At 51.2% G+C, this 13,340-nt stretch overlaps 1 protein-coding gene across 1 annotated transcript in view; it reads right to left on the reverse strand.

The window, feature by feature from the left end:
• Positions 1-13,340, reverse strand: part of CPN1 (carboxypeptidase N subunit 1) — a 36,381-nt gene that overhangs the window by 20,379 nt on the left and 2,662 nt on the right. Inside the window, exons 2-3 of the mRNA XM_074959570.1 lie at positions 7,500-7,696; positions 407-562 (exon numbers count right to left, since the gene is read on the reverse strand). Of these exons, the coding sequence (XP_074815671.1) occupies positions 407-562; positions 7,500-7,696 (353 nt within the window). The remainder of the gene's footprint in view (positions 1-406; positions 563-7,499; positions 7,697-13,340) is intronic.

Genomic DNA, 13,340 nt, shown 5'->3' on the forward strand with positions numbered 1-13,340 from the left:
TCAGGCTCCTCTTGAAAGCCCTGTGACGCAAACTGTGTCATGTTCTTCAGACAAAAACCATTACCTGGACAGGGGTGAAAGTAACTTAAAGGACTTACTGGTACTCCAGGAGTCCTGAGCAGGGGGGCGTGGCCTTGACCGGAAGAGGCGGGGCCGGGCCCTAACCCTAACCCTTTAAAGTGCCAGACTAGGGAAGCCGGTCCGGTCTGGCATGGCGTATTGGCTCTTGCTGGTACGCCAGACCGGACCGGGCCGGCTTACTTTCACCTCTGTACCTGGGGCCCATAGAGGAGATGCTGTTTCTTTGAAAAGGGGGGCTGGGAAGTACAGAGCAGGGGTAGATGTTTCTCCATGCGGGCAGTGCTGGTGCAATCCTGTAATACTGCTGGAAATTCCTGGTCCATACCTGGCTTTTCCAGTTGGCTGGAAGAGGGATGTGGTGATTGGGGCCACCATTTTTTTCATTGTAGTACATGAAAGTGTTGAGATCAGGGAAGTTACGGTTCAAGTCAACTCCGTTGGCATTGTTCCTGCCCGTCAGGTACCCAATGGCATCCGGTTCCTGGAGGGAGAAGGCACATAACTCCTGTAAGAGCAGGGAGAGCGCAGGCTCAATCCAAACACCATGTGGGAAGAGCCTGGATACGTCCCAAAAGCTACAAAAGGTAACTGGGCTTCGGTAGTGTCTGAGACCACCAGCTATGAGTCACTGCAGGCCAGAGGAAGAAACAGCACTCTCTGAGCATGGTACAGTGGAGGGTCAGTATCATTATCTCTATTTCCCAGAAGGAGAAACTGAGGCACAGCCTGAGTAAGCAACTTGTCCAAGGTCACGCAGCAGTCAGTCACAGAGCCATGACTAGATCAGCCTGATTTCCATGCCCATGGACCATGTTTAACAGCACCAGGAGAGTGGGATAATTCCAGTAGGAACAGGGAAATCATACACAGACCCAGGCATGCACCTGAGTACTGGGCATCGCACCTTCACTCACGCTATTTACATTTATTTTATGGGACCATTGTTTGCATTCTGCATCCAGCATTAGTGTGGTTACTGCCAATGAAAATCATGGCCCAGAGATTAAATCCGCCTGATCCAGATGAGCCCTTCCAGGGCCCAGCATATCCCATGTCTGCCAACTGCAGGGCAGTTTGTTCCCCTTCTGGTGGATGAGGTGCTGCCAGTGTCGGACAGGAGACTAGACTAGCTGGATGCTAACAGCACATCTGCCTCCCCCGCAATGGCCTGGGATGGCACTGCAGCATGCTACCTGAGGTTTCCCTCTTCCTCAGGGCTCATTTAATAAACTCCATGCACATGGGTCAGGGCTGGAGCTGTGACTTGGCCCTCTAGCCAAGCCACAAACTGAACCAGGAGGGCAAAAAAAAAAAGTCCCAAGCAACACCAAGTTCTTCTGGCCTTTGTGAGCTTCTCGTCAGCCAACGCTTTGCCAATGCAATAATACAGTAATATTGCATTGGGCTTCCCACCCTTTGGGCCCTGTTTACACCCTTTTCTGGGCTACCTTTGAGTCTTTCCCTGCTCCACTACAGAGCACTAACCCCCCAGGCTCAGTCCCTTGGAGTCAGGGCCGGATTAACCTTTTGTGGGAACTGGCACCAAACATATTTGTGGGCCCCTATGTAGTCATTGTGGGCTCCGAGTGTGGGCCTGGTGTGGCAGGGCCATTGGTGCCCTAGTGTACCCGGTACTGAATCTCAGAGACATTCTTCATTTTCATCCCACACCTCTACATGACTATCTGCATTGCCATACACAGCTCCCTCAGCCCCAGTTCTTCTCACTGAGCTGTACACCCATGTGGGTTTACCAGTGTCTACAGTGAGTAGAACTTTCACAAGTGATCAGGGAAGCTCCCCACAGATTTATCTCCTTCCTCATTTAGACCTTCTACAGCCATGTCTCCAGTGCCACCCCATGTCACCAGTCAGTGTGTGTGGTTCTGGCCTCAGCTCAATAAAGTACCACAGCCCGCAGATACCTGATCAATTCTGACAAATCCCCTCCCCAGCCCCCATCCTGCCATTGGAGCAAGCCACTTGCAAACACCATTTCCCCAAAGTGAGACTTAGCCTTCGGGAAGCTGAAGACACCAGCATTTCTCCCTCTGCTCCCATCTACAGGCTAGTCTACTGCCTGGTCACCAACACCTCTCCCCATGCTTGTTTCCTTTCTACTTTGGACGTGCTCCCCAACCAGCTGGGGCTATTCTCCCCATGCAAACCTGACCTGCTTCCTCTTTCCCGGCTCCCCTTGACGTTCCTTTCCTACTGGTGATCTCTGTTCCTTGAGGTTAATTCCATTTTCTTTATCTGCTCTAGCTTAATGGCCCCCAGTAGTCACAGAGCCACGTGCAGCTTCTCTGGCTACAGCCATGGGGCCAATTGCCAGAGGCCAGCCTCAGATAGCTGCAGCTGCTAGGAAGGGAGGGGTGGCAATTCCAAGACTGAGCATGTTTGAACCTTGCAATGGCAGCACTAGGGACTCTAAATCCTCAGTGCCAGCCCTAGGCAGCTGCAGACTCTGCAGTTAAGTGCTTCCCTCCTCTAGGCCATGGCTTTAAGTACCTGAGATGCCCATCACCTGCAGCAGGGGCACTAATTCCCATACACCCCTCAGCTAGCACGTAGTCGTGCAGAAAGTGCAGCCTGAATGATTTTGGAGGCTGGGGTGCAGGAGGTTCCCATCCCTGAGCAGCAGCTCTGCAACAAGCTCACCTGGCCCCCCGCCGCTGTGGGACAAGACCCTGTGAAGACAGTGGAGTTACCCTGTGTATAACCAGTTCTGTCCAAAGCCTGTTGAAGTGAGTGGGAGTCTTTTCATTGTCTTTAAAGGGCTGCGTACAGAAGCAAAAGACCCCATTCTCGACTCTGGGAGCAAAGCGCATTCTGTGCTGCACTGGTTTACTATGGTAACAGGAAGGTCTCACCTTACCTAGTGAATAAGCAACACCTCCCACAGCACCTAACTTTTTCTGAGAGGCCTCCTGCCCACTTACGAACTGTAAACCTGCTTCGCTTACCAGGGCTGAAAATATCTGGTAGTGTGGTCACAAAAGCAAGGCCCTTCTGAATTCAGGAGGAATTTTGGATGTGCACAGAACACAGAAAGGACTGGTCCCTGCACAGTTACAGAACTGCAGTAAAGTGGAACAATTTTCAGCTTGTGTGATTGGAGGACATCTGGATCCATATGATAAGACTGTCCTACATAAATGAGGAAAAGTTGAGGTGCCTTTGTTATTCATTTTTCCACTCTTTGTTTCTGTGGGGAATTTCCAAGTGCAATATTACTGTCTTCCTTTTAAACAAAAAGTAAAAAAAAAAAGGATCATGGCTGTCGAAAATAGCAATTCCAGTCCGACTTAGCACTGGGAAGACCCCAGCATTTGTTGCTCAATTTTATCCTACTTTTTCTACAGCAAGTTACAGTGGATCAGCATATTGGATTTGGGAGAAATGAAGTAAAGTAAAATGAAGTAAATAGCAGCCTAAATTGAGCTTGAGCACCCCTGAATTTTGAGGGTGTTCAAATCTGGAAGGCAGGTGCTAGATTCCCTTTCTGAATATTAGATAAATCTGGAAAAGAAAAGCCAATTTCTGTTTCTATGACTTGGCCGTGGAAATCTTCCTACGTGATTCCTTCCTAAAGCTGCCCAGGTCCTCGAGTAGAGCCTCCCCTCCCTTACTTTTCATTTTAACTTCTCCTGGTGGGGTCCACAGACCTCCCTTGCTAGGCTTCAGACAGAGAGGGGCACTGTCCGTTCAGTCCACCCAGTTCCTTCTTTGGGGGCTGCCAGGCGAGGTCACACCAGCATCCCTCATCCAGCCTGGGGAAGTCTTTGAGGGTGATAGCTGGGCCAAAGCCTTCTACTCCTTGGGCAGACTTGTTCCCCATTCACAGCGCCCCCCCCAAAGCAGCCAGCTCCCCATTCACAGCAAGCTGCAGCGCATAGGGTCTCAGCTTCCCCACTCCTTCCCCCTCCCTTTCCCGTGGAGAGTGGCCAAGGGAATGCTGGGAAATGTAGTTCCTTCCCTGCTCCAGGGCCGGCTCTCTAGGCAGGGAGCTGGCCAAGGACCCACGGCTCCCAGGGCCCCGTGGGTTCTCGGCGGGCTGGATGTCCGCTGCTCGCTCTCAGAGCCTCCGCTCGTGCAGCGCTGCGAGGTGGAGGAAGCGAGTGTCATGGACCCCCCCCGCCTGAGCTTGGGCCCGGCACGATGGAGGCGTTGGCGCCATTGTAAATCCGGTCCTGGCTGGCGTCCTCAGCCTCCTACAGACGCTGGCTCAGGGCCTTCCACAAGAGCCCGCCCGCCCGCCGGCCACCAGCCCCTGTGGTGCCGCTCCCAGACTGTGCGCGCGGAGCCCTTTTATAAGGACCAGGTGACCAATAACGTATCGGCTGACCCCTTTGCCCCACCTCCCTCAGGGCGGGAAGCAGCTACTTCACGAGGGGCTGGTCCCATCCTGCCTTCAAGGGACCCATGACCCTGCGACAATGGACCTTGCCAATGATCCGGTCTGGCAATTCCTATGTTCCTCGGCATTCCATTTTCCATCAGATTAGGACTACTCCAATTCACGTTGGTGGCTGAACCAGCTTCACTGGGGGGCCCATAAGGTGGTGGAAAGCTACTTTACCCTCGCACACAACCCTCTTGATTCAGCACTGAGCACTGCTTGGCTGGACCAGAGAATCTGGTGGCCACAGGCCTCTTTAGTCACAGGACCAGTCTTCCTCCCATCCTGTTCTTGGCAACATTTCTCAGCTGCCTGTTTTCCCTGCTGTGTAGGGAACATGTCCCCAGCACTGTGCGGATTCAGCAACTTGCCTTCTTGGGCAGCAGAGAGGTGTCCCCTTAAATGAATTACTTACCTACTTAGCCTGGGGCCATGTTCTACCCTCCCACCCTGCAACTGCTGTGGGATTTAGCAAGGGCAGATCGGCCCAGTGCCTGTAACTTCTGCAGGGTTAGAGTCAGATGTCCAGGTACAGTCCATTCTCTACAGTCCATTGACAGTGCCATGGGTCTTGGCATCTTTACTATCTGACCCCCACCCCAGTCAATGCAGAGCAAGAATAAAGGAGGACAGCAGGTTTCCTGGTCAGCTCCCAGACTGTCACTCAGAGAGGGCAGATGCAGGTCAGAGCTAGCTGAACTCTGGGAGACTGAAATACAAACAAAACAGAGTCAGCTCCCTGAGGACTTGTAAAGTCCACAATCTGTAGCAATAATGAAACCAACAGAGCCACAGAGACAATGGTGAGGGGCCCAAGTGAGGTACATCACAGGCTGAGGACCTGGGCGTTTTGGAGGTCCAGGCTGGGGTGAGATGTGTTGAAGGACCCATGGTTCCCAGGATGGGGTCCAAGTTGGGTGAAACACACATTGAGGGAGCAAGGGCAGGGGGATGGGATGAAACACAAGCTGAGAGATCAGGGATTTGGAGGGTGCAGGTGGAAGAGACAGCAGAATGACGGTTTCTCCCCGCAATCATAGACACGTAGAGCAGGAAGGGTCATCTAGTTCAGTCTCTTGGGGATGGTCCAGGTTTACTTTGTTCTGCCTGAGCACAACGGTGTTTGTCCAGCCTGTTCTTAAAAATTTCCAATGACAGGGATTCCACAACTTCCATTGGAAGCCTGTTCCAGAGCTTAACTCCCCTGAGCATTATAAAGATTTTCCTGTTATCTAACCTGAATCTCCCCTGCTGTGGATTAAGCCCCTTACTTCTTGTCCTACCTTCAGTGGACATGGAGAACAATTGATCACAGTCCTCTTTATAACAGCCTGTAACAATTTTGAATCCTCTTCCCTCAGTCTGCTTTTCTCAAGACTAAAGATTCACTTTTTAAAAAATCCTTCCTCATAGGTCAGGTTTTCTAAACTTTTTATCATTTTTGTTGCTTTCCTCTGGACTCTCTCCAAATTTGTCCACATCTTTCCTAAAGTGTGGGGCCTAGAATTGGACATAGAACTCCAGCTGAGGCCTCTCCAGTGCTGAGTATAGTGGGACAACTACCTCTCATATCTTACATACAATCTTCCTGTTACTATACTGCTGAAAATATTATCCTTTTTTGCAACTGCATCACATTGTTGACTCATTCAATTTGTGACCCATTGTACCCCCCACAAATCCTTTTCAGCAATGCTACTGCCTAGCTCAGAGGTGGACAAACTACGGCCCGTGGGACCCTCCTGCCCGGCCCCTGAGCTCCTGGCCCGTGAGGCTAGCCCCCAGCCCCTCCCCCGCTGTTCCCCTTCCCCTGCAGCCTCAGCTCACTGCGCTGCCAGCACAACGCTCTGGACGGGGGGGCTGCAGAGCCCGACCTGACCCGGTGCTCTGTGCTGCACAACAGCGTGGCTGTAGCCCAGCCAGCCACCGGTGCTCCAGGCAGCACGGTAAGGGGGCAGGGGGGGTTGGATAGAGGACAGGAGAGTTCGAGGGGGTGCTCAGGGGTCGGGGCAGTCAGAGCACGGGGAACAGGGGGGTTGAATGGGGGCAGGGGTTCCGGGGAGCAGTCAGGAAGGAGAGGGGGGTTGGATGGGGCGACCGAGGGCAGTCAGGGGCAGGGGTTCTGGGGGCAGTCAGGGGACAGAGAGAAGGGGTGATTGGATGGGGCAGGGGTCCCGGGAGGACCATCAGGAATGAGAGGAGGGGTTGAATGGGGCGGTGGGGGGCAGTCAAGGGCGGGGAGTCCAGGGGTGGTCAGGGGACAGGGAGCAGGGGTGGTGGATGGGGCAGGAGTCCCGGGGGGGCCGTCAGGGGACAGGGAACAGGGGGGGTTGGATGTGATAGGAGTCCTGGGGGGGGCCGTCAGGGGGCGAGAAGCAGGGGGGGTCAGATAGGGGTTGGGGGCCAGGCCACACCTGGCCATTTGGGGAGGCACAGCCTCCCGTAACTGGCCCTCCATACAATTTTGGAAACCTGATGTGGCCCTCAGGCCAAAAAGTTTGCCCTCCCCTGGCCTAGCTAGTTATTCCCCATTTTGTAGCTGTGCATTTGATTTTTCCTTCCTAAATGAAGTACTTTGCACTTGTCTTTATTGAATTTCAGCTTGCTGAATTCAGACCAATTCTCCTACTTGTCAAGGTCATTTTGAGTTCTAATCCTTTCCTCCAGAGTGCTTGCAACCCCTCCAGCTTGCTGAAGATGGAAGCAAAATAGGCATTAAACAGCTCCGCCTTTTTGATGTCTGTTGTTAGCTCTCCAACCCACTAAGTAGTGGATCTACATGTTCCTTAATCTTTCTCTTGCTCTGTATGGATTTACAAAACCTCTTCTTATTGCCTTTTGTGTCCCTTGCTAGGTGTAACTCATGTTGTACCTTTCTGATTTTGTCCCTTCATGCCTGTGCTATTCTTTTCTATTCATCCTTAGCAATTACTGGTGGAAGAGGCACTGGGGTCCTACAGCACAAGGGCATGTCATGCCCCTGCCAGGTGAGATGAGGAGAATGCTTGCCTGGTACCTGGTTGGCAGCCACTTCATATCCGTCTGGGTTCATGGAGGGCAGGATGTGGATGCGTGTGTCCCAGATGAGCCGTGTGATCCGTTCGTTCCGCTGGCGATACTCCTCACACAGGAACTCAGAGAGCTGGAGCAGCAGCTCCCTGCCCAGAACCTCATTCCCATGCATGTTCCCAACATACTTGAACTCTGGCTCCACTGGGAAAAACAAAAGACCCAGTGACACCAAAAACAGGGAGCGTGGGGGCTGAGATATGGTGCGGAGCCAGTTACTCCCCATGAACAGGGAGCCAACATTCAATGGAGCAACCCAGTGACACCTCTGAGCAGAACCAACGAATGACCCAAATGATTTGTGTTTGTACCGCGTCTAGCAAATGGGGTCCTGGGCCAGGACGGGGGCTCCTAGGCACTCAGATAAGTAATAATGTTCTCTCTCATTTAATAAGTAAACTCACTAATCAATAACAACAGGTTTCAGAATAGTATCTGCATTCTTACACTGCCCAACCCCTCCACTGCCAAAGCGCAGCAGAAGTGGCCTCCCTAGGACCTACCCGAAAGCATGGCCCACCACCGAGACACGGCCACTGCCACAGTAGAACACAGTGGTTGTTTAACAGCTGCTCAGCATCAGACTAGGACAAGAAATGCAGCATAACACATTGAACGGACCCTGGACTTCAGGAAAGCAGACTTCGACTCCCTCAGGGAACGGATGGGTAGACTAACATGAAGGGGAAAGGAGTCCAGGAGAGCTGGCTGTATTTCAAGGAATCCCTGTTGAGGTTACAGGGACAAACCATCCCGATGAGTCGAAAGAATAGTAAATATGGCAGGCGACCAGCTTGGCTTACCAGTGAAATCCTAGCGGATCTTAAACATAAAAAAGAAGCTTACAAGAAGTGGAAGGTTGGACATGTGACCAGGGAAGAGTATAAAAATATTGCTCGGGCATGTAGGAATGAAATCAGGAGGGCCAAATCGCACCTGGAGCTGCAGCTAGCAAGAGATGTCAAGAGTAACAAGAAGGGTTTCTTCAGGTATGTTGGCAACAAGAAGAAAGCCAAGGAAAGTGTGGGCCCCTTACTGAATGAGGGAGGCAACCTAGTGACAGAGGATGTGGAAAAAGCTAATGTGCTCAATGCTTTTTTTGCCTCTGTCTTCACTAACAAGGACAGCTCCCAGACTGCTGCGCTGGGCATCGCAACATGGGGAGTAGATGGCCAGCCCTCAGTGGAGAAAGAGGTGGTTAGGGACTATTTAGAAAAGCTGGACGTGCACAAGTCCATGGGGCCGGACGAGTTGCATCCGAGAGTGCTAAAGGAATTGGCGGCTGTGATTGCAGAGCCATTGGCCATTTTCTTTGAAAACTCATGGCGAACGGGGGAAGTCCCAGATGACTGGAAAAAGGCTCCTGTAGTGCCCATCTTTAAAAAAGGGAAGAAGGAGGATCCTGGGAACTACAGGCCAGTCAGCCTCACCTCAGTCCCCGGAAAAATCATGGAGCGGGTCCTCAAAGAATCAATCCTGAAGCACTTACATGAGAGGAAAGTGATCAGGAACAGTCAGCATGGATTCACCAAGGGTAGGTCATGCCTGACTAATCTAATCGCCTTCTATGATGAGATTACTGGTTCTGTGGATGAAGGGAAAGCAGTGGATGTATTGTTTCTTGACTTTAGCAAAGCTTTTGACACAGTCCCCCACAGTATTCTTGTCAGCAAGTTAAAGAAGTATGGGCTGGATGAATGCACTATAAGGTGGGTAGAAAGTTGGCTAGATTGTCGGGCTCAATGGGTAGTGATCAAGGGCTCCATGTCTAGTTGGCAGCCGGTGTCAAGTGGAGTGCCCCAGGGGTCGGTTCTGGGGCCGGTTTTGTTCAATATCTTCATAAATGATCTGGAGGATGGTGTGGATTGCACTCTCAGCAAATTTGCGGATGATACTAAACTGGGAGGAGTGGTAGATACGCTGGAGGGCAGGGATAGGATACAGAGGGACCTAGACAAATTGGAGGATTGGGCCAAAAGAAATCTGATGAGGTTCAATAAGGATAAGTGCAGGGTCCTGCACTTAGGACGGAAGAACCCAATGCACCGCTACAGACTAGGGACTGAATGGCTCGGCAGCAGTTCTGCAGAAAAGGACCTAGGGGTTACAGTGGACGAGAAGCTGGATATGAGTCAACAGTGTGCCCTTGTTGCCAAGAAGGCCAATGGCATTTTGGGATGTACATGTAGGGGCGTTGCCAGCAGATCGAGGGACGTGATTGTTCCCCTCTATTTGACACTGGTGAGGCCTCATCTGGAGTACTGTGTCCAGTTTTGGGCCCCACACTACAAGAAGGAGAGCAACAAAAATGATGAGGGGACTGGAACACATGACTTATGAGGAGAGGCTGAGGGAACTGGGATTGTTTAGTCTGCGGAAGAGAAGAATGAGGGGGGATTTGATAGCTGCTTTCAACTACCTGAAAGGGGGTTCCAAAGAGGATGGATCTAGACTGTTCTCAGTGGTAGCTGATGACAGAACAAGGAGTAATGGTCTCAAGTTGCAGTGGTGGAGGTTTAGGTTGGATATTAGGAAAAACTTTTTCACTAGGAGGGTGGTGAAGCGCTGGAATGGATTACCTAGGGAGGTGGTGGAATCTCTTTCCTTAGAAGTATTTAAGGTCAGGCTTGACAAAGCCTTGGCTGGGATGATTTAGTTGGGGATTGGTCCTGCTTTGAGCAGGGGGTTGGACTAGATGACCTCCTGAGGTCCCTTCCAACCCTGATATTCTATGATTCTATGATCATAGAATCATAGAAACACAGGCACTGACTCTGTGGGTACTCCAGGGCTGGAGGACCCACAGAAACAAGTTAGGGGGTGCTAAGTACCCACTGGCAGCCAGCTCTCCCCCCACCCATCGCTTCCCACCCAGTGTTGCCCTGCCGATCAACTCCTCCCCCTCCTTCCCAGCACCTTCCACCCGCTGTGGATCAGCTGTTCTGGCTTGCAGGAGGCGCTGGGAGGGAGGGAGAGGAGCGAGGGATGGGGCGTGTTTCGGGGAGGGGGCAGAACTGGGTGAGAAGAGACAGGGTGGGGGCATAGTGGGGGCAGGAAGAGGCTGGGCAGGGTGGGGATTTGGGGGAAGGGGTGGAGTGAGGGCAGGGCCTGGAGCTGAGCGGGGGTTGAGTACCCCAGGGAAACCTGAAAGCCGGCGCCTGTGCATAGAAATGTAGGGCTGGACAGGACCTTGGGAGCATAAGCCCAGCCCCCTGCACTAAGGAAGGACCAAGTATAGCTAGACCATCCCAGAGAGGTGTTAGTCCAACCTGTTCTTAAAAACGTCCAGCGACAGGGAAGCCTATTCCACAGCTTAACTCTCTTTCTAGTTATAAGGATTTTCCTAATACAGTAGAACCTCAGTGTTACAAATGCCTCGGGAATGGAGGTTGTTCGTAACTCTGAAATGTTCATAGCTCTGAACAAAATGTACTGGTTGTTCTTTTAAAAGTTTACAACTGAACATTGACTTAATAAAGCTTTGAAACTTTACTGTGCAGAAGAAAAATACCGCTTTTAACCATCTTAATTTAAATGAAACAAGCACAGAAACAGTTTCTTTCCTTGTCAAATCTTTTTTTTAAACTTTCCCTTTATTTTTTTAGTAGTTTACCTTTAACATAGTACTGTACCGTATATGGTTTTTGGGTGGCGTGTGGGGGGAGGGCATGTCTTTGCTGCTGTCTGATTGGGTGCTTCTGGTTCCAAATGCAGCGAGAGGTTGACTGGTCAGTTCGTAACTGGTGTTCATAACTCTGAGGTTCTAGTGTTTCTAACCTAAATCTCCCTGGCTGCAGATTAAACGCGTTACTCCTTGTCCTACCTTCAGTGGGCCTGGAGAACACTCAATCCCCGTCTCCTTTATTACAGCCCCTGACATACATGAAGGATGTTCTCATGTCCCCCTCAGTCTGCTTTTGCAAGACTCAACATGTCCAGGTTTTTTAACCTTTCCCCTTAGATCAGGTTTTCTAAACCTCTGAGAATTTTTGTTGCTCCCCTCTGGACTCTCACCAGTTTGTCCACATCTTTCCTGAAGTGTGCTGCCCAGTACTGGGCATAGAACTCCAGCTGAAGCCTCTCCAGTGCCAAGTAGAGAGGGACAATTACCTCCCATGTGTTGTATATGACACTCCTATTAGCCGTTGTCATAACTTCTTCACATTGTTGGCTCATATTCAGTTTGTGATCCACTGTGACCCCAGATCCTTGTCACCAGCACTGCCACCCAGCCAATTATTCCACATTTTGTGGTTGTGCATTTGATTTTTCCTTCCTAAGTGAAGTCCTTTGCACTTGTCTTGACTGAATTTCAGCCTGCTGATTTCAGACCAATTCTCTAATTTGTCAAAGTCATTTTGAATTCTAATCCTGTCTTCCAACGTGCAGCCATTAGAAATACAAGACTCACTGGGGACATGGAGGCTTAATTCACTGACTCTCAGGACCAGGGCCATCTCCCTGCCACTCCCAGGCTGAGGCTGGATTGTCAGGGCAATCGGCGCTCTAGTGATTGCAGAGCTGAGTCACCATAAACTTCTCAATAGTTCCCCCTCCCTCCCCCGGGTATCTCTGCACTTCAATTAAAAACCCACAGCTGGCCTGTGCCAGCTGACTCAGGCTTGTAGGGCTCGGGCTAAGGGGCTGTTTAACTGTGGTGTAGACATTCAGGCTTAGGCCTGGTTCCCCCGCATGTGCACTAGGGCATATGCAGAGTTCACCCCTAGCAGTCTAAAAGGTTAGAGCAGGGTAGTAAGTAGTTATGAGTCCATCAGTGTTAGGAGACTGTTTCCTGGTAAGGGCCAAGCTGTTGTTTGCTTGAGAGTGCGAGTACCTCACCGTCACTGCCCACGCCCCAGAGGGAGGTGCTGCTGGGCTCCTGAGGGTGGATGCAGCACCCCCTGCTTGATTTCACCAGCTGCGAAGAAGTAGGCATGAAGCACAGGCTGTGATTGCCCTCTCCCCGACACCTTGGACTTCCTTGAGTCAGAAGACGGACAGCCTCTCACCCAGAGGAGAGGTTGCCTTCTCCCCACTCCAGCAGGTTCTGCTCACTTGGGCAGCCAATCCAATCTAAATTGCACGGGTTTTGTCTGCAAAGCAGAGAAAGCACCTGTGACCCTAATAATGCCTCAGTGCCAAACAGTGGCAAAGGGCTCACTGTTCTGGGTAACATCAATTCCTATCAAGCCTGACAAAGAATCATAGAATCATAGAATATCAGGGTTGGAAGGGACCCCAGAAGGTCATCTAGTCCAACCCCCTGCTTGAAGCAGGACCAATTCCCAGTTAAATCATCCCAGCCAGGGCTTTGTCAAGCCTGACCTTAAAAACCTCTAAGGAAGGAGATTCTACCACCTCCCTAGGTAACGCATTCCAGTGTTTCACCACCCTCTTAGTGAAAAAGTTTTTCCTAATATCCAATCTAAACCTCCCCCATTGCAACTTGAGACCATTACTCCTCGTTCTGTCATCTGCTACCATTGAGAACAGTCTAGAGCCATCCTCTTTGGAACCCCCTTTCAGGTAGTTGAAAGCAGCTATCAAATCCCCCCTCATTCTTCTCTTCTGCAGACTAAACAATCCCAGCTCCCTCAGCCTCTCTTCATAAGTCATGTGCTCTAGACCCCTAATCATTTTTGTTGCCCTTCGCTGGACTCTCTCCAATTTATCCACATCCTTCTTGTAGTGTGGGGCCCAAAACTGGACACAGTACTCCAGATGAGGTCTCACCAGTGTCGAATAGAGGGGAACGATCACGTCCCTCGATCTGCTCGCTATGCCCCTA

Source organism: Natator depressus, chromosome 7 (assembly GCF_965152275.1).
Source record: "Natator depressus isolate rNatDep1 chromosome 7, rNatDep2.hap1, whole genome shotgun sequence".
Classification (NCBI taxonomy): Eukaryota; Metazoa; Chordata; order Testudines; family Cheloniidae; genus Natator; species Natator depressus.